This window comes from Pithys albifrons, chromosome 2 (genome assembly GCF_047495875.1).
Source record: "Pithys albifrons albifrons isolate INPA30051 chromosome 2, PitAlb_v1, whole genome shotgun sequence".
Lineage (NCBI taxonomy): Eukaryota > Metazoa > Chordata > Aves > Passeriformes > Thamnophilidae > Pithys > Pithys albifrons.
In genome coordinates this window covers 39,119,264-39,146,905 of record NC_092459.1, presented here as the reverse complement: position 1 = coordinate 39,146,905, position 27,642 = coordinate 39,119,264, and the positions used below count along the sequence as shown (strand labels likewise).

The 27,642-nt window shown below is 37.4% G+C and overlaps 1 protein-coding gene across 2 annotated transcripts in view; it reads right to left on the bottom strand.

The window, feature by feature from the left end:
- The window catches only part of KLHL32 (kelch like family member 32), a 117,122-nt gene that overhangs the window by 24,570 nt on the left and 64,910 nt on the right, over positions 1-27,642 (bottom strand). For both annotated transcript variants that reach the window (XM_071547858.1, XM_071547859.1), the window contains exon 7: positions 14,813-15,028. In XM_071547858.1, the coding sequence (XP_071403959.1) occupies positions 14,813-15,028 (216 nt within the window). The remainder of the gene's footprint in view (positions 1-14,812; positions 15,029-27,642) is intronic.

Sequence of the window (27,642 nt, the reverse complement as noted above, 5' to 3'; positions counted from 1 at the left end):
CATTTAAGAAGAAAAATATAAGAACTGTTGCTGAAAGGAAAAAAAACACCACAAAACAAAATACCCACACAATTTTTCAAAACCATGAGTTACACATGAATGTTTTTAGAAGTTTCTAAATACACAAATGTTTTCAGAAGGCAGCCCAGCCTTCTGACTCCCTCTGGGATTTTTTTCAATCAGGTACTATCTTTCAGTTGTGGTCAGCATGAAAAATGAATGTCTTAAGCCTAGATGCAGGAAAACCTTAAAGATAGAAATCTTTTTCTTCTTTTTATTTTGAATTTAAAATGTGCATGAAAATAAGACTGTAATGAGCTGCATGTGGAACAATCAAAATTATGAGGTATTTGCATTTCTTTTACACCTTGAGCCAAACAACTACAAAATTATGCATATGATTCTCTCAATCTGAACACAGTAAATATTAATAATCTCTGAATCAACAATGAAATGCCTTTTGCCCCTGAACCCTGAAGAGAGACTCCAACTCAAAAAGTTGTTGTACAGTGACTGAGACCACATCTACAAGGCACTGAGCTGAGGCATGTGCATGTAGCCTGTGAAAATAAAGCTGTGCCATCCCCCACCCTCTTTACACAGAGACATTTTAAAATTACCTGTTTGTCAGTTTTACAAATGTGTGTCTACGTAAGCAGCCCCCAGTGTGGTGCTGCCTTAGCAAGCAGGAATGCTTTCATTTGCACATTCTGATTTTACAATTAGAATTAAAACATTTGCTCTGTTCAGGGTGAGCTGATAAACAGGGATTTTCAAATTTCCTTTTTTTTTTTTTAATGTGAGAAATGAAAGAAAAATGTTCCTCTAGATGTATTATGCCTTTGGGCTCCATGTGAGGGAAGGGAAAAAAGACAGAGAAAGCTACTGTGAAGGTCACAGAGTGAAAGAACTTCCTCAGGGCACAGAATAAATTAAATCCCAAGGAAAAAATAAAATGTGATTTCCAGAGTGTGAGGCACAAACTCAAAATGACAATGATTGACAGCCAAACTATATCCGTGCAATATCGAAGACTGCACGTTCTCATTTACCTCAGTGTAGCCAGCAAGCGCCCATTAAACATCCGTCTGATGCCCAAATTAACCTTCTTGGCAAACTGAAAGAGGCACAAACTATCATAATCAACCTTTCATTATCACAGCAGCCTCTAGTTAAAGGGTCAGAATAATTGTGCCATCAGAGCCCTGATTGTTTTCAATCAACAGACGACTGGAGTGACAGCTCAGTGATGGAGTAGTTTGATGAAACTGCACCAGGCCTAATCAGAGCAGATGAAAGGAAGGCATGATTGGTGCAAATGAACAGTCGTGCCTCTCTTTTTCATTTACAATTTGAAATTACTCTTAAATTTACAGGGTTTTTTCTCCCTTATGAGTACCTCTGAAAGAATGTTTGACTTATTATGGGTTCTGACAGTGCAGAGTTATAAAACACAGGTAGGGTTTTCAGCCCAGGCTTTAAGTGGGTATTCAGCATAATTTTAACAAATTCACTCTTGAAAAGCACAAAATGACTAAAGACTTCCAATGACCTAACCTTTCAGTGCTGTTTGATTAGCAGAACAATTTATCACAGCTCACATTCTTCATGATAAAAGAAGATTAAAAAAATGGGCAAAGATCTCTTGCAAATGTTTTATCTTAGCCAATATATTTATTGCATTATTGCTCTCCTGTTCTCTCTCTTACACACACAAAAGGGAAAAAAATTAAAGAACAATGCATTAATAACCCTTTCCCTCTTTGAATGAATAACAGAATCCAAGCAAGGTTTTGTTTGGAGATGAAAGCAGAGACCAATTATCATGCCACTGACAGCATCAATATTTAGTTTTCTGGTGGGTTGAGTTGTTCATTCCCACATTCCAAAGGATGGAAAATTAATCAATCCCACTAGGTGTTTCTTACCTTACTTATCAGTACAGATGCAGAGTGTTTCCCACGGGGGAGGAAAAAATATTACAGGGTGCTTAGGCAAAATTTGGAAAGAATGAAAGAGTCAAGTTTCCTGCACCTCCTCAGCTAGTTCACTTTCTCTCCCAGACTCACACTGCTCCAGCCACGTGGCTTCCCATCCTCACAATGCTGATGTACGGAGGGCGAGGTAAATAAAAGAATCAAATTGAATTGTACCTCTGAAAGAAGCAAATATTTAAGTGGTGAGTGGTAAATCTTCTGTGATCTTGGTCAACGTCAGATGTTCTCTAGTTTGTCAAGCATGACAAAATGCACACCAATGTTCAGGTCAGCATGCCAAAACAAAAAAGCAGTTTAGAAGCCAAGATTAAGATTTGCCTGAAGGGGGAGTGGATAGAGAAGTTTGATCGAAATACCAAAGCCTCTTAAAATAATGTTACATTGTGCATCTCTTTTCACACTACAGAATAGAAGTTCTAGTTCCTTAAAAGCTTGGGGGCATTAAGCAGAACATTCACCTAAGTGGAAGACACACAAGTGCCCTAAGTGGAAGAAGCTGTGAGCAGACTTGCACATCCTTGCTGACACAGAGGATGCCATTTACAATTATTGAAGTCTACTGTAGTTAATGTAAGTAGGTTGAAAGGCTCTCTGGTCCTTTTTATTTTTATAGTGAGAAAAGACTTACTACTATCAGAGAGCATGAAGGCTACAAACTAGCCCAATTAAGATTTATTACCTCCTAGTCCTAGGTAAAAGAAGCATGACCACATTTGCCCAGTTTGCCAGTAATTTGGCAAGTACTTCCTTCCTAGTGCTTCCACTCAGTTGACTGCTGAGTTTCACCTTTCCTCCCATTTAAAATATTTAACATTTTCCAAGTATAAAAACACTTGTATGAAATATATATCTCTATGTGTATATATATACTTAGTGAACTCTTTGGAATGAACCCAAAACATTCCTAACACACCAGTGAAGAAGGGAAGCAACAGTTTGGGAAGCTGCCAGCATGTGCTTTGTTAGATTGAGCAGAAAGAAGACTCAGAAGCAATCATGTTTCTGTACATAAATAGCAATGTCTCACATTCAGATTTCCCACCACATGGGATCACAGCACATATACAAAAATCCTGTCATTCTGTTATTTGTCCCCAGCTGCTACCTAGCCAACCCCACACCAGTTCTAGATCCTCACTTCATCAGTGGCTCAGGCAATAAAGAGGTAAGCCAAATATAAATGAGTTATGACTTCAGCAAACACAAGGCCCCAAAGGAAGATTAGAGAAGATGCAGTTTCATTATATCTGGAGGTGAAAGCATTTGTTAGTGTATGTCCTCCTGACCTCTGATCAGTCTCTGCAAAAGCTGCAGTGGATTTGTCTAGAGTACCAGAAAGCTCTTGGTCTGCTAAGTAAGAAACCTCTTGGTTGGAGTTTGCTGGTTTGGGATCTAAGTGATGTGAAGAACCTGCAACTTTCAGAACATGAGCCCTATAGTCTGTAAGCCACTTTGCAAGAGACAGAAATTTGATTTTGATCTTGATCTTTCAGCTGAAAAACACTGCAGCAAGCAGAATTATTGGTTGAAATCTCTAGCACCAAAAGTGGTGTATTTCATGATATTATACTGTGATTAAAGCAGAGGTACATAATGCAGCTGTATTAAGAAAAAACATTTATAAAAATTAATGGCATTAAAGTGAATCAATCACAATGTAGTAAAAATACTTCTCAATTTTTTTCAAGTGCCAGTAAGATCTGTCTTCTTAAAGCATTTCAGCTGTAAAGCATCCATCACCAGTTGCACAATTTCCTCACAGGCTTGCCAGACAAAAATATTGTCCTGTACAGTCTTTCAATAGGTGAAAGGAGGATACACTGCCTACGCATCTTTGGCAGATCTCTTAGTCATAATTAAACAGCTTCACTAGTAACAATTTCAACATCTGTATTTACATTTCTGAAATTTTTAATAAATGCTTCCATACAACACCCTTGTGAGGAAGAGAGGAATTCTTCATCCAAAGACACTGTCCACCAGGCAAGTACAGTACAGCCCCTTCATTCTCAGTCCAGTGATTTACTGCAAGCTTCCTTCTTCCCTGGTGCTATAAAATTATAATGGTCTTCTCAAAAGGGACAGTATTTTATCAAAAAGGTTTTTTGAGAGAGACAGTGTTAGTTCCATTTTTTATGTATGTGTTTCCTATGAAACACATAAAAACCTGTCAGGTTTATAATAACAGTTCAAAATAGAATGTATGCTTTTCAGAATTGTATCCACTTCTTTTACACACTTCCTCCATTTCTTTTATTTACTGGCAATGAGACTAGGAAGAAGTCTACCAGGAAGACATTCATTAAACTCAATGAAGATATTCCAGCTTCTTAGACTAACAATAAAATAACTACGATCAAAAATCAGCTTTACAAAAGGCGAGCTGAACTACATGAATACATGACATTATATATGGTAAGGAAGAGTTGTTATAATAGAAAAACTGAACTTCTCATCTATTGGAGCTCAAAGTGAAGTAAGGTACAGACAGAAGGTAAACTCTCAGCTGTTGTAAATTATCACAGCTCATGGAAGTTTGCCATTTTACACCTTCTGGGGAATCTGAACTTCAAAATTATACAGCATTTTCCTTCCAAGGATATCAAAGCAATTTATAAGCAGTAAAACTCAAGCTTCTCTGAGAGAAGCGTACATTTCAACTACCTTCCCAAACCAGGAACTAAGAGAGAGAAAAATTAAGTGACTTAATCAAAATCTTCTGTTCCTTCAAGCTGTCCAGCTGAGTCTCTTTACGCCACTACAAAACATCTGTGGAGCTATGGTGCTCCATGCCATAGAGTGAAGTCTGGTGAGATGCAGATATCTGAAACTGAGGATAAAATGGTTCCAAAAAAAGTACTTGAGACTTTTTTTCCAGATGAAAAGTACATTTCAATACAACAGTGCATTTTTTTCTTAACCTTGGAGTAGCAAAGACAAAACTATTCCATAACATGCTTCAAGAGAAGTCCTCTCTTGTGTGATCAGGTCCTCAAAACATGGAGGAAGGTCCTCTACAGTCATTTGGAACTTCTCTACAAAGGCAGATCTATAAATGCACTTCTTGCATCCAACTCATTCTTTCACTACAATAGAAGATGCAAGCAAGGCCCAGTGTAACCCCTGGCAACAGCACTCCATCCTTACAAGTGTGTGTTTAAAACCTGTATGAGTTTGTGTGGAGCTCCTATTGCAATAGACTTTGCAGCTACCCCACTACTCACAACCACTGTATTTTCTGTGCACTGCAATGACTGTCAAAGCTGGGAGTGTACAAAAATAAAATAAGTGAGCTGGGATTGATCACACTAAAAAGGCTCTACTTACTCCTGCAATCAAGGTAAATTTTGTTTTAATGAGATCATCAAAAAGGAGTGGGGAGGGTGACAAAGCAAAGCAAATATAGCCAGAGCAGAGCAAAGCAATAAAAACAAACTCAGAATATGGTACCCAGAAATGGAATCTTGTTTTTTCCAGAGACACAATCTCACTTTTTTTCCTTTGAAACAGCTCCAGCCATGGACAGTTAAAAATTACGAGGAAGCCTCCTCATCATAAACATTCCTAAAATGTAGTTTCATAAATCACTAAAACTTGTCTCTCTTTAATAATAAGATCAAATGGCAAGAAACTCTGAGGTAAAAACTTCTTGCCATCCATTTTCTAACTCATCACAAAATGTCTAAGTTTGGACCCTCCATCATTTGTTGTGGTGGTAGAACCAACACTGCTAGGTCCTTTATGTATGATAAGTTTTTCTGAAGCTGCATAGAACAGAAGTGTATCTCTTCATAATCACATCTGTCTAACTAGGGCTCTTGACTGTGATTTTATTTCAGTTTAAGGAAATCGAGGTTTATAATAGCATTTATCTTTTCTGAAACAGGGTAAGGACAGAGCACATGGGAGGCAGAAAAGGATCTCCCTCCCAGGAGCCACAATTTTGAAATCTAGAATTGGGGATTTTTTTTTAATTTTGGAGGAAAATTCAGGCTGACATCAAAGGCATCAAAACTTTACATAGCCACATTTAGCATTAAAATAAGTTGCTGATACATAATTATAAGTGGAAATGACAAATTTTCACCATCTGATACACGTTGTTTTTATTGCTATTCCTCTCTTGCTGTTTTTACTTCTGAAATATATTTTAGAAGTGTGGTGGTTCACTATGGAGACGGCTTTCACAAGTAAAAATTGTTAGAAAATAAAATAGGCACAAAATTGACAAAATTCTATAAAAATGCAATTCAGCTCTGTGAAAATTAGCCTAAATGGTTCCTCAATGCAAAAAGATTCCTATTCCTTTCTTCCCTATTGTTAGGGTATAATATTCTAGGGATTTAATAGGCAAATCCAACAAATCACATAAAAAGGTATCATTTTCTATAATAATCCTTACAACAGCTATACAGGACTTGTATGTTATTAATATCTTTGGCCACACACAAAAACGTACTTCAGAGTATACGATCTCCTTAGCTGGTTTATAAATACGCATGCTCTTAACACACTGTGTTACTACAAAACCACTGAGGTCAAATTTTCCAACTGAAATCACAGAATGGTTTGGGTAGGAAGTGACCTTAAAGGTCATCTAGTTCCACCTCCCCTGCTGTGAGCACAGTCCATTATACCAGGTTGCTCAAAGCCTCATCCAACTTGGCCTTGAACACCTCCAGGGATGGGACATCTGCAACTTCTCTGGGCAAACTGTTTCAGTGCTTCACTACCCTCATAGTAAAGAATTTCTTCCTAATAGCTAATTGAAACCAACTCTCAGTTTAAAGCCATTGCCCCCTATCCCATCAGTACATGTCCTTGTAAGAAGTCTCTTTCCAGGTCTCTTCTAGGCTCCTTTAGGGACTGAAAGGCTGCTGTAAGGTCTTCCTAAAGCCTTTTCTTCTCTGGGCTGAACAACTCCCACTCTCACAATCAATGTTATTGACTTTGATTTAATCCTCACGTGATGGGCTTTAGATTAATGCAGGTCTCATTTTTAAGCGATGAGTTAATTTTTCAAAATCAACTTATTGTTCTAAGAAAGCTATTTCTTCTAAAAAATAAGTTAAACACTTAGAACCACATTTGGAAACGCATTTAAGATCCCACATGTATCTAATCAATTAGGAATGTCAAAACTTCCCCACTACAAGATTAAAACAAACACAAATTTATTATTCAAACTCTCTAAATAATATCTGAAACAAACTGAAACACTTGCAACTGCTAAAAGCTGAACCTCATAAAATTCACACCTATACAGTTTCACACAAACATTAAAACAGGCTCCACCCCAAAGGAGCACTTTGAAAGCTTTACAGCACAGATTTTCACTTCAGACTGTGATCTTTCGATCTGTCATTACTATCCCACACAGACCTCTAGCTTGGAAGCCACTTCACATTAAGGCTTCTGAAGATCTTTTTTACATATATATTTGTCAAAAGTTCTTCCATTTCACTCTGGCATGAGGGAGTACAGGGCGATCAAAGGAGTATAAGGAACCCTTTATCACAAGGCAATGAAACCCCCAGCTATGCAGCTCACTTGCACATCTGGAAGCTACCAAGGGTGGTCCAGCTGGAGTAAGCAAGGACATGCAGGAGTGCCGCTGCTTTCCTATCTTGTTTCCTCCGCAACATCCTGGAGCCACTCCTGTCCTGGTCCTGGAGCAGGAGTGATAGCACAGAACAAGCAGCTAATGAGATCTCAGCAGTCACGCTGAACTAACATGCTTATTAGCAGGTCTAGACATATGAGTGCAACTTTACTACATCTAACTTGTCACATTTACTTTATGTGCTTTACCCCAAAATTAGATTCTAGATACCTTAACATATTAATGACAATTTATATGGTTTCAGAAAACCTAGAATCCAACTTTCTTTCTCCATCTTCTTTGGCTTTGTAGTTATGGATAGAATTTTACAGATAGAAGTGATGCTTCTACAAGATCCCAAAGGAAATCAAGTTGAAACGTGCAGCTGGCAACTCTCAAAAGAGCTTCTAATTTTCTATCATTTTCCACAAGCTGAAATCCACTGGAAACAGTGTTAAACAGCTTTACTGGGATTTTGAAAGAGTAGAGATTACTAACATTTATATCTTAGAATGGAAGACATCATCTAAGATAGGAACAACAGACTGCCTCATTTAATCACCCATGGTATCTGTGGGTTGTAGACTTTGTGTTATTTCTCTTACCTTAAAAATTAAAGTAATTTGTATTTCCAGCCACACCTGGTTTTCATACTAGCCTCAGCAACTTTTTTGTTGTAACCATATACCTGTATATTAATACAGTTCTACTTCAGATAATCTCCAATAATTCAGAGCCACAAAGAGTGTAACAGTCAACACAAACCTCACCATAACAGACATACTCAAACATAGAATGTAATAACACAGAAGAAGTCTTGCTGTGTGTACACACCTTGGTGCCCTTCTTTGGCTTTCTAAATCAAAATGCATATGCACTGCTTAGCTGAAGAAGTGACCTAAATTCAAGAGCTGTGGGTACAGCAGCCTTCCTTAATACTGGTGCGATGCTCTGCACACTTCTGAATGTAATCTGGGATAAATAAGGTGAGGCAATATTATTGTAGGACAGTGAGACAAAAGTAATGCTATTCAGTAATTCTCTATTGCTCACAGCAGTAGCAGGAAAATAACCAAGTTTTCTGATTGGAACCAACATGTATCAAAAAGAAAATTAGAAGAACACACAGTTATTCCTAACATTAACCATTATAATATAGAAAACTCCTTTCTGTACTGCTATACTTGATAAATAACAATTACAATATTAGCTAACATTTGAAAAATAGGAAGCAGAAACTTTTAAAAGCTCAGAACAAAAGCATACATAAGGTTCACAAAACTTTACTGTAAAGAACAAGATTAAGAGCCCATTAGAATTAAGGTAAGGCTGACAAAGGGGGAAGGTATTTTATAAAATAAGGGGACAGTACCAACAAGGGCAGCATTCATTTTCCCTTTAAGACTACTACAAATGATGCAGAAATGATATCAGGAAAATAGTGTGTGACCTGAGCACATCAGTAGGACAGTGTGAGGTTCCACTGCTGACATCTACTGCTTGATCCACTGCATCCTGCATGAACTCTGTCTAGTCTGCAGTTCCAGTGGACACTGACTTCCTTGCAGACCTTGGGTCACAACTGCCAACTTGGCCTATATAAAATGGATATTGGTTCTACAAAAAATATTGCACATGCAGTATTAATTCCACACAGTCTGGAGATCCTGTAAGGAATCAGGAGAGATACTTATGTTTGTGAGGATTAGCCTTAGGAAAATGAAATGCACATCCTATCATAGGTTATGTTTTCATACTATGAGGGTAATTATGTGATCTTGCTTGCAGCTAGTCATGGTACACACAGTGCAACAGTGGATACTGAGATTCACAGGTGCTTTTATGTAGACTACTCATGAAAAGGTTACAAAAAAGAGGTGAAAGCATCGGAAAATAGTCATGGGCACCATGTTCATTTTCCCATTTAGCCTCACCAATTCACCTCAGCCTTGCTATGCATCGAACTCCTTTTTTCTCTCCTACGCCTCACTTGATGAGAGGCTGACAGTCTCATTTTAGTGTGGTGGTTTTCTGCTTAGGGTAAATACTCACTAGGAGCAAGCAGTAGACCAGACACTATTTCACTTATTGCCCAAGAGACCACTTAAGCTTATTTCTTGAACAGTGAAAGGCTAATGTACTGCTTAAACATAACATTGATTACTGAGATGCTTTCCTTCACTTACTATTTTATGTCGTTACTTGTTTAGCAGTAAAAACTAAGTTCATGTTTAGCAAGGCAATTAGGTCACAATTCATCAAAACATACATATATCCCTGAGAAAAATGATTTTTGCTCTCTCCATATTAAAAATTGCTCTGCAATACCAAAAGATTGACAGAAAAAAAATCAAGTACTGCACTGAAGGAATGGCAAGCTTGTACTGAACATAATAACCCACTTCAGAAACTGCTGTTCTGCATAGGTAAGTGAGTGCATCACTGGAGATGAATGGAATATGTCTTTGGGCCTGTCCTCAGCAGAGGACTGTTCCATCATAACAGCCTGGCACCATAAGTATGCTGCAAAATATCCTACAGCACTGAACTCTGTGGGGTTTCTGCTGAAGAATACTTTTGGCCCTCCACAAATGCCACCAGATAATTCAAAATGGAACTCAAGCATGAGAAAAGGCAGCTGAAAATAGGGCACTTTACTCTCCCTTAGAAGAGGATAAACAAGACTGCAACAAGAAAATTATACTTGTATTATTATTTTTATAAAAGAGATGTTAAAAACTCATATTGACCTGCAACAGTGTAGCCTTTCTGTCATTTATTTTTCTATTTATTCATTCATATAGAGACCAAACACTGTTTTTGCACATCACATCTGAAGTAATCAAAGGAATAACTAGTGCTGCACCTTCATACATGGAATATGTAATTCACGAACACAACTTTAGAATTTATACACAAGGACGTTAACAGGCATGTCTTAGGAGACTAGCCCTGGAAAAGACACAACACAGTTACATGCTTTCTAGCTGAATAAACCACTCACGTGGTTTCATCTACCAATTTTTCCTAGATTCCTTGCTTATCAGTTGATTACTAAGAAACCAAGTTGTATTGCAAAGTAAAAACAAAAGCCAAAAGCAAGAGCAAACTTCTAACCTCAGCTTCAGCATAAATATTGACAAATACTAAAACTGATCTTCTTTTAATGTTAGCTGTTTAAAAATATATATATATCCTTTAAGCACCTACTTAACCAGTAGCAGAGATGGAAGAAACTAATCTACACTGATCTCACATTAAGACTTTTTTGCCAATGTGATTCAAGAATTCACGTTGGATCCAGGGCAGTGTTTAATACAATTAACACTTCACCAACGTTCTGTGGGGAGACAGTAGATATTTTTATCTATAACTATTTGCATAATCTTTGAAATATGAATATTTAAGTCTTGTGACACTGAAGGTTCTAATAACAAACATGATGCATAACTGCACTATAGCTAAGGCTAACATTAGTCTTTTACTTAAATCTTCAGCTTACTTTGTATTTGCTAAGGTTCCAACAACAAGGTCTCTACTGCTATATTTCGCCGACATGTTCCATCTTACACTGTTGCTTACTTTTTCAATTACCAAGAGAAAGAATTCACCTGCTTCCTTAAAGTAGAGCCAGTGAGCCTTTCCTGTAATGGTCAATTATGAAAAGACCCACTATTCGCTTCACGATAAACTAGACATTTATGTCCCTGTCATGACCGCTTGCTGTAGGGAAAAAAAGTGTGCTGCACAGGTCAGGGTGAACAAGAAAAATACTAAAAAATCAGCTCCTTCCCTCCAGTTTCTTCAGGATTCTTCTTTGGTTTTCTCTTTTTTTTTTTTTTTTTTAATTTAATCCTTTCTGTGATGCCCCTGTTTTAAGTTTACACATTTTTAATGCAGCTGAAAAATAATAAATTTCCTATAAACAAAATAATATTTCATAATCTCACATGCTAGCAAAACATAAAAACTCAATATGAAAACAAATCTTATGTCAACTAATAACCATTATTACTGGCTTAGGTTACCTAAAAACACCCTAATGATGGAGGCTAGGAAATCACTCCAATTTCACAGCTTGTGCAGGCTTTCTGGTGGGCTTTTTGGTGTTTATTTTTTTTAAGAAATGCATCATTATAGTCCTTGTCTATTTTCTCCACTTAAAATATGATGTTTATATGAAGCCAAAGAGTCAAAAAAAATCAACAGAATTTACTGTAGTAACTCATATACTAACACACTGTCATTAATATTACTGTTTAACTGTCTCAAACTTGATTTGTTCACAGTTATATTTCACCATATTCAATAAAATCAGCCAATTGTGAACTGGCAGTCTAACAAAAATCCAGAATGTGACAGGTAAGAGCTGCAGTCACTTCAGTTTAAATCACATTCAAGCATCACTCTGTGTACACATTTTGCTGCATTAAAATAACTGCCTTAATCTTTATGTGCATTATGATCAAATCACCCAGTGGACATTGGGAATTCAAACTAGTGTAAATAACTGTGCTCTGCAGACAGTGGCACCTTTCCAGAAGTTCTCTGAAGGAAGCTTTAATCTGTGCTTAGGGCTTCGTGGGAGCCCTACTAGCAAAGGTGCCTTGGGGACATGCTGAATTCATATCACCATAACATGCAAGCATGTGTGTGCAAGAGGCCACACTAGTCACAGGTAAGACAAATCAAATGGTAGCATCCCCCATAAGCTTTTCTATTATCTGCCCCACTTTGTGCCAATTTCCTCCAGCTTCCCCAACACCTCTTGCTTTGCTGTTCTTCCTTAAGACATGGGATGGGGATTTGTCAAAGTCAATGAGCACTTTATTACAGTGAGAGTGCTCGGTAATGAACAATTCAGCAATTTAATGAGATTCTGTAGATCTGTCTCCAGCCTGTCCATCAAGTTTCACTTCTATAAAGCACCCTGACACTAATCCTCTGGCATACCCAATCTTCACCCTGGGCTGAATATTAGATTCTTCCGTGGTATATTGCATTCCCACTATAACCTTAGCAAAAATTATGAACTTAACTACACTTGAGGCAATATAGCTGGTTTGATTTGATTTTCTTCTATTGGGCTGACTATGAGGGAATTACTTATTTACTAAGATAAAGCAAAAAAACCAGTTTATTATTGCCTTTTGAATGCCCAAATTGGTAAATATTTATATGTGTCTTTTAATCCATTCTGGGGACCTGGAATATTTATAAATATATATTTCCTTCCTGGTTGCGCAGACTGAATTAAAAAGACGAATGCATGTTTTGCCTGCAGCAGAAAACTAGTTTAAAAAAATTCTTCGGAACAGCATTAGTAACCTTTAGAGAGGCAATTATGATAACACTTAAATGGACAGTGTGGAGTTTGTCATCACTTAGGAAGTAACATATTACCTGTAAGTATCTCTCCCCAGTATGACCCTGCAACAGACACAGGGTGTCAAACTTGCCTCATGAAGTGTTCATTGACTGGAGTGCACACAATTAATAAAATTATTTCTGAGTCTTTCCTGCCGGACAGGACAGTGACACCAGACAAACACTCTCACTTCCCAAATGTCATTACAGCAGGTTACAGAGGGCATATTACTCTGGATGGAGTTGCTCACTACTGAGCTAGCATTAAGTTATACTCACATGGCTTTTTGCAGCAACTGTTCTAGCAAAACTGTACACAAGTCTGCAGCTAGGGGATCTCACTGACCGAACAGAGCCAGAATGATAGGACCCAATCAACCAATCAGCCACGCTTCATGCATAAACCTCTACTCCAAAACCTTGTACTTATTTCTAATAAAGACAATGTGGACTAGGACTACAGAACACTGTGACTGAAAAACCTAAACCAAGCACAACACATCATCATGTGTAGTGTGCTGCAGGTTCTGTTGTACAGGTATCCCCCAGGGACTAGGACAGAAAAAAGTCTTAACTTTATATTTGCAGAAATTATCATCTTTGTAAAACACTACATAATCTAAAGCCTCAAAGTTTTGAAAAAAAATTGCCAGACTGAAGCATTAAGCTACATCTACATACTGGTTTTGTGGTTTGAAGAGCTTAACTTGAAATTTTTACTTTTTTAAGAACATACATTTTGTTTCTGCATGACATTATTCATCTACAAAACATGAACTGTCCCACAGATAAACACACATTTTACACTTAGAGAAAACAATGGCATATAAATGTAATTATTTCCTTAGAATAATCCAAAAGATAAGTAGATAAATAACAGGAGTTGAAATAAAAATCCGTTTTCGGACTCACAGACTTCTCAGTTGGACCAAAATAACTTGCTTGCTAAAAAGAATGCACAGGTTTCTTTCAAGCAAGTTAGAGTCTACCTGGAAATACACGGAAATATTTCCTCTATAAAACATGACAGCAAAATGAAACAGAAAAGAGTCTTTGGGTAACCAATATTACAGAGATTTCCTTCCATTATATCGTGAAATACAATATTTACAGACATATGAACATTTCCAAGGACAGATTTTGGTTTAGTTTTTGTGTTTCTTTTAACAGGCTATTATGGGGGGTTTTGTATTAGGTTTCCGCCCAACACACACACTAAAAGTCACAAAATAAGGCTTTTACCTTGTTAATATTCTGTGGGTAGCAAGGTGGCCCTTTTCCAGATACAGCTTTATTAAAGGAAGTGATCACCACCTCCGGTGACTTGCCATACACCTTCAACTGAAGTCTCCACTCATCTCTGAGCAGAGCTGCCTGTGTGATGATTCTCTAATTTGCTTCAGGAGAAGTCAGCTGTGGTGGCCCAAACAATTTAAATGACTCTTGAAGTTACACAGCTGTATGTGTCAGAAGTGAATGGGACAGACTGCAGAAGCAGGTTTGCCACCAGATTTGTGGCACTAGCCTCACCAGAGGCAGTGGTAATTGAGTTGCATGCATCAGCCATCTCTTTCCACCAACAAAATTGGATCTAGAAGAAAATCTCAGGCTATATTTAAGTAGCACAAGTTAAGCAGTATGACAAATTTCTCTTTCAAACAAAGTAATTGCATTAACACAACACAACGTTTTTGGAATTTCATTTAGAAATTTCCCTCAGTTGTTATTCACAGTTTTTGCTCAAGTGCTTATTCTCCCTCGAGATTGCTCCAGGGTTTCAAAACAACAGATTACTGCTATGGTTTATAGAGTATCACACATTCTGGTTGTTCACCAGTCTCCTTACCTGCCAGATCTGCTCTTCACTGAGTGAAGTGAGTCTATCACTTTTAAAAACCTCTCGAAGAAGACAGTATGGGAGTGCCAGAACTTCTTCAGGATGACTCTTCAGTAGCTCAGAGAGATGTTTCACTAAGAAGCCAATGACTGCATTTTCCAACAAAGTGAGATTGAAGAGGTCCGCAAGCTTATACAGGTCCAAGTAATTAAAACTATTTAATTCCTAAAAGGATGAAGCATACAAAATATGTCTCAGAAACAAACAAACACAAACCAGAGAATAAAAACTCCCACAGGTCTCAGATAATGAAAAAAAGGTTAGTCTTTTGGTGCTATGAAGAAGGAAGGCAATATAACTTGAAATTAATTAGCAGAGCCTCATTCAAAATGTTCGTGTAAATGTTACCAGTGCATATGCTAATATATATGATAGTACTAATTTGTATTGCGACTTCTAAGGTTATATGTACATAAAACATCTGTAAGAAACAGGGATGGATTAGTACATAATATAACAAACCACCATGATTTACACTGTATGACAAGAGTTCACAGGAACTAACAAGTGAAGTTAAAAAATGTATTTCCCAACTACAACTGTTTGTTACAAAGTACTTGTTTGTTTATTATTTTATGTTTTGATTGAGCCAGTGTATTACAATTCTTAGTTCCACGAAACCTCACAAAATATGAGATTTTGAGATACATCTTATTGCATATAAATTTTTCTTCAAGGAACAAATTAACCCTTTTTTAGCTCCAACCACTGACATCAACCTGTAGTGGATATTGGCCTCCTCCTCCTTCTCTCCCTCCTAGCAGCTGAAAATTTGAAGAGGCAAAAGCTACAGTAACTCAAGGCAAGAAGCTTTATCCATCCTGCTAACAGATGACTTATATTTATGGGCTAATGTTTTTAAGTTGGTATCCCTCGTAAATTAGTATCTGGACAACTAACTACTGCTGCTCTAGACCACACTGTTCCCTTCAGAGTAGAGGCCAAGGAGTCACCTGTATTAGAGAAAAGTACCCAGGGCATCTGGGAAATAAGCATGTTTCAACCGATTTCTCTGTTCTTGCTGTGTGCTCACACCTCTCTCCTCTGCAATCCTGGTTTTCATCTTTCAATTTGCTGCATTGCTCCCTATCAGCTGCCTTCTTCTTGACCAGCCCCAAGTGTAGAAATGACAAGAAGTCTCGTCAGTTTCACTTTGCTGGTTAGTTAACATAGGGACTAGAGCAAGGAAGAGAAACAGACTAAATTAAGTCAATTTCACTTTCACTGCTCTGCTGGATGGAATGGCAGCACCAAATGAAACTGACAAGAAATCTTGTAAATGTCAAATGAGCTGCACGGCTGGCAGATAGAGCAGAGCACCAGGGAAGATGGGAAAGTGCGAAGAGGGGGTTTTTTGGAATGTTTTATGGACTACATCTTGAACGTGTGAATTGGGTGCCTGTCCCAATGACTGTGGAGCTGTTTATGCATATGCAATGGAGAGTGGAGGAAGAATTTTTGTTACCTTAAAGGAGTCAGCACTGGAGGAAATGGAATCAAATTCCTGTGGAGGTTCCTGCTTGTTACATAACCTCACAGTCTGAACAGTGCACCTTCCCTAGCAGAGTCATATGGTTAAAATAAATCTTTTTCATTATCTACTTAAACCACTGCATAGGAGTTTCACAATGTTTTCTTGGAAGAACAAAGAAAAGTTCTTTACGTTGTCAGAACAAGCACTAACAGTCATCATCCCAAAAGCTACAGATATTCAAGTGTCATCTCCTCTTCACACTAACATAGAGGAGGTAGGGATAAATCTGCAGTTGCAGAAAGAAAGAGAATGAATTTTACATGAGAAGTATCTGGTCTGCACACTTGCTCAGTGATTTAATATCTTCAGATCACAGATGGTACCTTACAACACCACTTCTGTGATGGCTATGCAGTGGTGGCAACATCACACAGGAGTCTAATCAAAGTAAACATTGCAGTATTTGACAAGCAATGACCACAGTTCATTGTCCCTGGCTTGGAAAACCTTCTTTTCAAAGAACTCATTGATCGAATGCATGCCAAATGCCAGAAAGAAATTTAGAAGAGCTTGGTGTGTTATTTATTGAGCTCTTTTGTAGTCAATGGCTATATTCAGAGAGAATAAAAATAAATAAATAATCGAGCAGTTTGACCTGAGGAACTAAAATAAACGCCTGATCCTACTCCACTAAATGTCAATGGAGAAGGAGAGGTGGCTTTTAGTGGGCTTCACAGGAGCACAGTGCTGGAGACAACATAATGAAATCTTTCCTCATTAGGGAGAAACACTAATGAGTCACACAAATGCAGCCTTCTTCTGAAAAATCTTCACATTTTCAGTGAAATCTGAATGACACTGACTTCATTTTTGGTTTGGGTATTTTTCACAATCATCCAAACTCCCCTACACCCTCAAATCAACACCAGCTGAAGCTGTGTTTATGAAAGCTGTCTTACAGTTGAAGATGCTGTATACTTATGGATGGATAAATCTCACTTGTTATTTATTTTCAATACTATATGTAACAACTTATTTCAGATGCTTATTTATGCATGTGTATTTATTTATGTATTATGGGGGTTATTTGTTTACTTCTTTTCATTGCTAAGTTGCAGACGATTTTTGATGCTTGATTTAACTTGACGTGCTAGTGACCTGCTGGACTTACAGTTTATTGCTTGATGAATACTGCAATTATGTTTTGTTAAAACTGGTCCTGGCTTGGAATCAGAAACATTTCATTTCTGGTTTTGTAGGGTTAGAATTGATCTACAGGCTTGTATTTCACAGACAAAGAGGCAAATAGTGCTTTATCTTTTACAAATGGTAATTATCAGATTGTCAAAGCAATATTCAAATCAAGATTGCACAGTACTGTACATTACTGTCTCTGTGATGATACTAGAGGGCAAAAATATCACACTGAGATACTCAGTGTATACGCCAGACCAGATAACTTCGCTCTTTCTAAAAAGTAAGATATTCAGAAATAGGCTAAAATGCAGCATGTAAGTTAGTTGTAAGAAAAACGCACCTTAGCTTTTAGCTTTAAAAAACTCCCACAGGAAGGATCAAAGCAATCACTGCCAACAGAGTCTGACTTGAATAGATTTTTCACACTAAACACTTCGTTGAATTAAAAACTTTGATAAACGATGAAATAGGTTATTAAACAGGAAATTTAGGTGTGGTCATGAGTAAGAGTACTGGCACTTTCTGTTTTCTACAGATTTTATTATATTGTGTTAAAAGAGCAACTACAAAGTTTTAAAGTAGTGTGCAGCTTTCTTCTGGTACTGTATTACAGTATATGTTCTTTGAAAACATGCAATATGAAACAGGTTTATGTAAATTATTGAAACTTTTAATCTCTCTTTTTATCAGCTTTTAAGTATATGCCACTTATATTTTTTGAACTGAAGGATGAAGTATGAACACAAGCAGAACTGTCACTAAAGGCTGAAGAGAATTGGGGAAAGGTAGTGATCATATCTCTTTTAATATGATGTTTGTAACACTGCTGAAACACTTTCAGACTAAGAAAATATATATAAAATGATATACAGCACTTCCAACTGAAGTTGAAATAGTTCTGAAATATCACAGTAAACTAGAACCAATTTGGTAAATTGGTCAAATTATTTATCAGTATCTACTTCTAAAATAAGAACTACCTTTGATCCTATGCATCCTGCTTAGTGTACATCCTTCCACTGAGGTAAGGGAACCCACCATTTCACACTACTGGTCTTCTGATTCTGTGGTATCAACCTTTAGATGCCAAACCAATTTAACAACGAGGTGACATTTAAAACTCTCAAAAGAAAACCTGTTTTCCAAACAAACATAATCTGAAAGATGACAGTATTAAAAACTTAAAATAAATGATGTGATGTTGTCCATATTTTAGTATAGAGCTATGAAAAAATGCCAAATGGGAAAAATAGATATAAACACTGTGTTTAAATTACTTCCAAATCCATCTTTATCATTTGTACTTTAAAGAACAATTGCCTTGCACAAGCCCCAGAAAAGGATGTAACAGATTGATAAATTAGAGTTAATCATAACCAAGTACACAGCAGACTACAATATACCTCTATTCCTCTGCTCTGTGTTATAAATAGCAGAAAAAGCACAAGGAGAACTAAGGGGAAAGAATGCATTTCTTTATGACCTTATTTGAAAGATAAACTCCTTGGGGAAATACAATTTATTCAGATTATGAAGACCCTGCTGTGCAAATCTACAGTCTGGGAGCACACTACAGAGATCAAACAATATTTACTTTATTCTGTTGGGTATAAAAGCTTTTAATGAATGCATAATTAAGACAGAAAAAGTATATACAGCTTTAGAATTCCACTGCCAAGCCAAGCCATTAATATCCAAAGTATCGTACCCAGTTGTAACTCCACCTGCTTCCTATTTAGATTACAACACTGTTATAAATCAAGGTATTAAACAACTAGCCCAGCTGCTGTAGCAGAGAAGAGTTACATGGTGACACTATTTCCTCTTTCCCTAAAAGGAGTTCAGTCTCTTTAAAGCAAAAAGACCCCCAATGTGAGGTCTGTGGAACAGGGACATGGTTATTCAAAATCCTTAAGCAGCACCTAGCATGGCAGGTCTTGACCCCATGTCCTCCAGGTTCTCTGCTACGTTAAGTACTACAAACCAGCAGCACCTTGACTTTGAAATTGTAGCAAAGATGGACTCTAAATAGATAAGGGATAGTAACAAAACGAGAAATTGTAGTGACAAAAATATATTTACCTGACAACAACAGCAATCAACACAATTTTAAGGGGAAGGAAATCCAGTTCTGTTGGTTCTAGCTCTCCCTTTCTGTATTAAAGGTGTTAGTTCTGCAAAACCTCACCCATTTACCTAAGAACTAACAAATCATGCGCACAAACAACAGCAAAGCAACAGACATATATGTTGCATAACAACCATAAGCACAAAAAGTGTATTTTAGATCTTCTTTGAAATTCCCCTCTATCAAACACCAAACCCTCATCCAACTGAGCCATGAAAGACATTTCACTGAGGCCTGGTCACAGTAAAACAGATGGGTCAAAATTTTTCAATGTATAGAACAGATTACACTTATTACAAGTGCAGACTGCACTCTTATGTTTATAGGTACAGGAAAGGATAACTGACTCATTTTATAAAATTAATTTTTCTGGCAGATCACTGCTTTCACAACACTTTCTGTAATTCTTACTTTTGTTTTCTCCTTTGAGCATGAAAAATTTATTTGCATCCTTGCTGCTACTTCAAAGTAAGTCTAGAGCAAAGTAAAAGACCAACAATATCAAAATATTTCAGCCCTATTATTTTCCCCCTACCCTATGAGAATTCATTTCCCTTCTCACTTAGTGTTTCTCAATGTCTGCTTAGTTTTCTAGTTCATTCCTGCTGGCTGGTGCTAGTGAACACCCTCCTTGAAGGCACAGAGGAGACCTGTGAGCTTCACAGGCACAGTGGAAAGACATGACAATCTCAGATTGCTCATGTGATGGCACAAATGTGTCACTTTCAGAAAAGAAAGTGAAACATGCCATATGCACATACTCAAAAGTAAAACCAAGAAGGCAAACATTTTCTAGAATCTCATCCAGATTAATCCATATCATTAAATAGTACAAATATTTTCAATTGCCCATCCAAACAAATACTTGCAGTGACCCTGTCTGTACATACCAATTATATACTGCATACACAATTATGTGTATCATGGAAAAAAAATGTAATAACAAAACATTAAGACTACATATTTAAAGTTTCACAGGACCAGGGGAACAACCACAGGTAAGGTTCTGCAGAAGTTTCAATAGCTGCTTTCCCTTGATTAACAGTCGATGCTATAGAAATTTTTAATTTTTTTTTAACTGTACCTGGTACAGAAACTCCCCAAATTAAAAGCTTCACATCTCACCAGGTACTCCTGTCAAGATAACTGTAGCAATCAGTGCTACTTGACAAATAAAAATACAGGGATGAAGTGGAAACTGGAGATTTAATTCTTCATCTCGTCCTTTTATATCGTTTCAGACAGTAGAAACACAAAGGGAGGATGTGATAAGGTTTATCAATGTTAACAGTGTTTGCCAATTATGGGAGCTTGCCTTTTTTCAAATATGTTGTGAGGAATTACCTATTCCACACACATTCCTGTACTCTTTACTCCAGCAAAAATCACAGAATATTGGTACATAGTCTTTACAGGAGTTTGATTATTTTATATTTTTGCTAACTCTTCAGAGTTACTACAGTGTATACACCAACAACCAACAATTCTGTATGATAAACGTTCTCTTTTTTTCATTTTGTTGATAATACTGACAAATCCAAAAAGAGCAAGTGTTGTTCTGTAGAAATCCAAAACTCACAGGAGCAGCGGCTAAAAAATATAATTACAAACAACAAAAATAATGAAGAAAAATAGGACTTCTTTTTTTTTCTTTTTTATTTTTACAAGCTCTATTAGCAGTTTAAAGCCTTTATTTATTTTCAGCCTATTCCTCTACTATGGCATACAAATTCATCACAACATCTTCAGGATAAATTAAAAAATATTAATATTGCTCCCAACTAATATCACAAGAATGCTCAGCTGATTTTGAGACTCCATCTCCTAATTTCCAGCTTAATTTACTCAGTTTATATGCCTTTGTTTCTGTGCCAACATTATCTTCTAGATTTAACAGCACGATGTCTCCCTGCTCTCCCCTTCCCTAGTATTTACTCCCTTGATATATTTACAGAAAGCAATCATATTCCTCCTCAGCCCTCATTTTGCTAGATGAAACAAGCCAAGCTCTTCTAATCTCCTCACATAAAACAGGCCTTCCTGATCATCTTAGCTGGCCTTTTCTATACCTCTCACAGTTTGATTTCATTTATTCTTCTGCATGGGCAACCTCTTCACAGTAGTCATGATTTTTCAGCAGTACCTCGTAAACTAGCATTAATAATTCCTTAGTTTTATAAACCACCTTGCATGAAATATCTTAGACTCAAAACAGCCCTTTTCTTTATGGTATCGCATTAGTAGCTCAAAGCCATCATACAATTTAATTCATGAAAATTCTGTGCAAACTGACGTGAGCCACAGTAACAGCCCTTCCATCTGCCAGGCAGGACAGAAATAATATGACATGTTTACAAATGGGAACTAAATATGATGCAACTGATTCTACTGAGAATGGTCAGAAGCTCTTTTCCAATTACTTATTTAGTTTCTTTCTCTATTTGAGTAACAAATCTTGTAATTGTCCTGGTCCATACCTGTTACCTAGTGGAGGGAAAATTGTTTCAATAATTTTCTTAAGATGTGTTTCAAATCAAACTTGGACAGGACAGTTTGATGGGCCAAGGCCAATGGTATGAGTTTCAATAAGGTGAAATGTGGGTCCTGCACTTGGTCACAACAACCCCAAGCAACACTAGAGGCTGGGGCAGAGTGGCTGGAAAGCTGACCAGTGGAAAAGGACCTGGGGGTGCTGACTGACAGCGACTGAACATAAGCCAGCATCTGTCAATGGGGCCAAGAAGGCCAATGGCATCCTGGTCTGTATCAGAAATAGCGTGGCCAGCAGGATCAGGGAAGGGATTGCCCCCCTGCACTCAGCACTGGTGAGACCACACCTTGAGTACTGTGTCCAGTTCTGAGCCACTCACAGCAAGAAAGACACTGAGGCACAGAAACATGTCCAGATAAGGGCAGTGAAGCTGGTGAAGGGTCTGGAGCACAAGTCTTATGAGAAGCCGTTGAGGGAGCTGAGATTGTTCAGACTTGAGAAGAGGAGGCTCAGGGGAGACCTTATTGTTCTATACAACTACCTGAAAGGAGGTTGTAGCCAGGTGGAGGTCGCTCTCTTTCTCCCAGGCAATCAGTGACAGGACAAGAGCAAACAGCCTCAAGCTGTGCTGGGCAGGTTCAGGTCAGACATCAGTAAGAATTTCATTGAAAGAGTGGTTAAGCATTCCGCCCAGGGAAGCGGTGTAGTCACCATCCCTGGTGGTGTTCCAGAAATAACTGGACATGGCACTTAGTGCTGTGATCTAGTTGACATGGTGGTGTTTGGTAAAAGGTTGGACTCAATGATCTAGGAGGTCTTTTCCAACCTTAATGATTCTACAATTCTATTCTGTGAAAAGTGGGCAAGTAAACCACTACTAATATACTGAAAACCAAAGTAAGTTTTAAATCAATTTTAAGTATGAAAAATTTCAGACATAGAAAGATTTTTTCTATTCGTATTTTCACTAATTCACAGTTAAAGTGTGGTTTTTATTCTTAATTCCCATCTCCATTACAAGCATGGAGGAGAAAGGGAGAAAAAAATCAACATTACTGATATATCTGTTAATAGGGATATGTGAAGGTACCTGACCGTTTCCCTTTCCAATACCTTCTTTTAAGTAACTTGCTATTTTGCCAATGGTTGATACGGCAAGCAGAAGTTAGACAGCTTCAAGATGAATCACTTTAAAATATCTTGGAAACTTCTCTAAAAGCATATTACACATTACTAAGAATGAGATTGACAGGTAAAGACCGTTGCTCTTCCCCATTAAAAATATTCAGAATGAAAATAGCTCATAGGAGTTGCCTGTGAAAAACTTCCACTAATACCCCTCATCAGCCTATAGAAAAACAATTTGGATATGCTCAGTAATGACTTTAAACTTTTCAGCCTGAAATCTCACCCCATTCTAGCTGCACCATCCGTAATCTATTCCGCAGATTATATCTTTATCATTGTCCACTGTGGGCCAAATCACAATGACAAAACCTGAAGGCTGAAAGTCTGTTTCTATTGTCCTGCTTGGGATCCGCCTTGGAACCCCTGCAGACCACTGAAAGACACAATCACTTTCCCATACAGAAGCTTGAAAAAATCACCAGACCAAAGAACAGGAGAGGGAGATTCAGACAAGAAGTCCAGAGATTGCAAAGGGGCAAAAACTACTGAAACATAGCAGGGGAGTTAGAATCACAGTTCAGAGAAGACACGGCTTCTCAGTGAGGCTGGATGATAGTTCCCTCCAAATGCTCCACATATATGTAAATGAAAAATTATGAAGACTGATAAATAGCATCATAGTCACTAATTAAGAAAGTCAACATTCATGATGTTACACTAAAGAACAGAGAATACCAGTATTCATGTGCAAAGAATATATTATATGATGCAAACAACTGTTTCATAATATTTTTATGACATTTTATTTCTGGAAAATTTCATTCATGTATATGTGTGTTCAGTAATAAGCCCAGCAAGTGGCCACTCTTCTTGAAGACCTCTCTCAGGCAAGATATTGCCTGTCACCAAAAGCTTAGGGATTACAAAGACAATAAACAGCTAAGAAGTGAGAATGGGAAAAGAGTAACTGTAGTGAGCTGAACATCTAATAACATCAGAGAACTAAAGAAGCTGTCTGAAATATGTGGAATGACAAGCTAATAAGCACATATAAATTCACAAACATTTGCTAAACAACCCAAACCAACAAAATTTTCTTAGAATTTTAAGGCAGTATGTTATACTCTATCTACAAAAAGGCAGTATAGAATACCTCAACAATGAGCACAACTTTGATAGACACAGCAGAATCAGTCACCGATTTAAAACCAGTAGTTCCTAATGCATTACAAGAATCATATCATCTGACTTATCAACTGACATTGACTTGCAAGAAAGGAGTAAGGCATCAGTAGGGGAATTTATTTTTTGAAACCTCAGAAGACCTTGGTTCTGCAAGTTTACAAGAAATACTGGCAGCATAAAATGGGACAAATTTAACACACGGAGAATTAGAGAAAGTTGTGTGATGTAATATTTCATAAATTTCATACAACACATACTTACAGTAATGCACATTAGATGGATCAAAGATTTGTCAATGACAATCTCAAAATGAAGTAGTTAATGGTAACTTATAAAGCAGTGCAACTTCTTCCAGCAAAGCCCTCAAGGAAACAATTATTGATCCAATACTATTAACAGTTTAATTAAAGCAGAGAAAGATAAGTTTTGACTGTAGAGTTTGCAGAAGACTCTTCAAGAGCAGTTGGGTATGAAATGATGAGAATGATAGGTTGAGTATTGTCAGACTTTCCTGTTAAAAGTAATCAAATTAAGGGAAAAAGAAAAGTATGTGTATATCTGTATCTATCTGAGAACCAGTAACTCAGCTATATAATATAGAAAATATACCAGGCTCTACTTGCAACAACAATGACAAGCCATCAGGAGGCACTAAAAAAGCACTCAGTAAGCAATACTGGTTCTCAGAATACTGCTGTGGAAAAAAAAAAAAAAAAAAAGCGCATACCAAGTACCGTTCAATAGAAGCAACAAACCCTCTTGCTGCTTCAACATTGCACTTTTAAGCTACTCTTCAATTACTGGTCCCAGTTCTGAAGACCACACTTGAAGGATATGAAAATACTTAAGGTGCTCAACTCACTTTTGGAACCAAAGAATCCTAGAGGATGTGATCCTGAGCAAAGATATTTATAAAATGGGGAGAATATATGAAAGCAAAAAAGCTCTGACTAAATTTTCAGAAAATAGTTTTTAGTGCATGAATGTAGGATCAGTTACTCTGGCCAAGGAACTAGGAAATACAGGACTGTTTTTATTGCTATCATGGGATTATGAATATTTTGCAACTCCGCATTTAAAAAAATTGACTGCAATAAAGCAAGGGTTTTGGCAACTGTCTGTACAGGTAAAGAAGGAAATAATTGTGCAATTCGACCTCTGAGGTTACAATGGTTTCTCACTCCTCTCAAAAACAAGACTTGTTGCAGCTGCAGGAAGATAGGAGGGTACTCAGCAGTTAAAAGAACTTGACTATAAGTATGTGAACGATAAAAAGGCAACATTTCCATTTTATCTGGAAAACTGTTATTTGTTCATGTATCTCTATGCCTCTGCAATATCTGACCTCAGCTCAGAGATCACTAAGGATTTTTTTTTTTTGCTCACAGCACTAAACCAAGGCAAATTCAAATTTTACAGACAAATAAAGGAGGAGCAGAAGAATAATTTAAAAGAATTCCCATGATGCAGAATATACAAAGAACAGAACCTCAAATGCTTGGAACCCACTCCAGTGCTCTAGTAGTTAGGCAATTCCTGTCTTTACCAATTTTAACAGAATTTAAAGTTATGTATACAACTCAGTATATCAGCATGTCCGCAACATGTTTTGTATAGGCATTTTTCCCAGGAAAAATACTGTGCAACACTGTTTTTAAATTTATGAAGTGAAAAGAACACCTCTCTTTCCCATGATTAGGAGCTGCCTGATTAGTAGATTTACTATGTAATAATCAGAATGATTTCAAGAGGTAAATGCATAAAAATGGATAGTAGTGTGCCATGAATGGGCAGGAAAGTGAAATAATGAAAAAAAAAATCTATAAGAACCATCAAATTTTAAAAAAAATCAGAATCTGAGAAGATCATGGGAAGTTGGCACGTATTTTAAACATTACTGACTAGGAATTCACCTATCAAACTCCTGGTCAGAAATTATTACAAATCTGCCTTTCAAAACCAGAAAACCTAGAAAGGGCAAAGGCCAAACACAAAAAATGGGCCTTGACTCAATGTCCAGTTTCACATTTCCTACATATGATCTTCAGTAGTGACAAACAAGTCACAAGTCCTCCAAAAACTAGTTCATGTGACTGTTCACACTGCTGAAAATGCCAAGCACCAGCAGTGCATTGTTATGGGTTTGGCCAGATGGGCCTAAATTTAGGTTTTAAAAGTTCAGCTAGGCCTGGGAATTGTCAGCTGACTTGAGCTGGGCTGAGCTAGCTAACAGCTGACTTCTTCTGGCCAATAATATTGTATTCCATACCATATTGCATCATCTCAAAAGGGGTAAGAGCTGGTGTGTGGGTGTGGCTTGTTCAGTTGCTTCACAGCTGTGGTGCCAGCAAGACACTCTGCTGTCCCAGGAGGGATGGGGAGGCCCAAGCCCAGAGCACTGGCTTAACATCATGTTATCTGAGGGAAGTAAAATGTTTGTTCTTAGCTTTTCTCTCTGCTTAAGTCTGTCTCTGAAGAACCAACTTCTCTAGAATGATTTGTAGTTAAAATGGTAGAATTTGTGTTTACTGGGAAGTGGGAAGTTATTTCTTGTTATACATAACTTGTGTTAAGTGTGTGTTATATTGTAGTATCCTCTTAATTTTCTCTTCTCTGTATAAATACATGTAGTTAGTTTCAGCAAAAACCTGGTTTTGGAAGTTTTTTTTTCCCTCTCTCCCTCTTCTCGTCCCTTGGCTGGTTGTGGGGGGGAGGAACACTTTTTCTCTGTCCTGGACAGTTGGCATTTTGCCAGCTCAACCCAGGACATGCATGAACCTTCAAAGATCATTATTTTTGTTCATTTAGTTTCTAGCAGTTCTTACCAAGAATAAAAAAATAATTCAATACTCCGTTCCCAAAGAGAATTCTTTGCTTTGCCATCAAGCTTTTTTTTTCTAAAGAAATAGAAGAGAAAAACATACAATCAATGCATGAGATATATAATAAAATGATGAAATTCTCACTGACTTCAATATTTCACCTTGAAGACACTACCTTTAAAAGCAGAACAGATCATTGTAGGCCCAGTTTCTAAGCATTCACAACTCCACACACTTGCCAGAATCTCAAAATCCTGAAGGGTTTGAAGGGCTCCTCTCCTGTATTTCCCTTTAAACACAACAGAATCAAGAGAAGCAACACACTGAGGAGAAGAACCTGGAGGGTCCTGATGG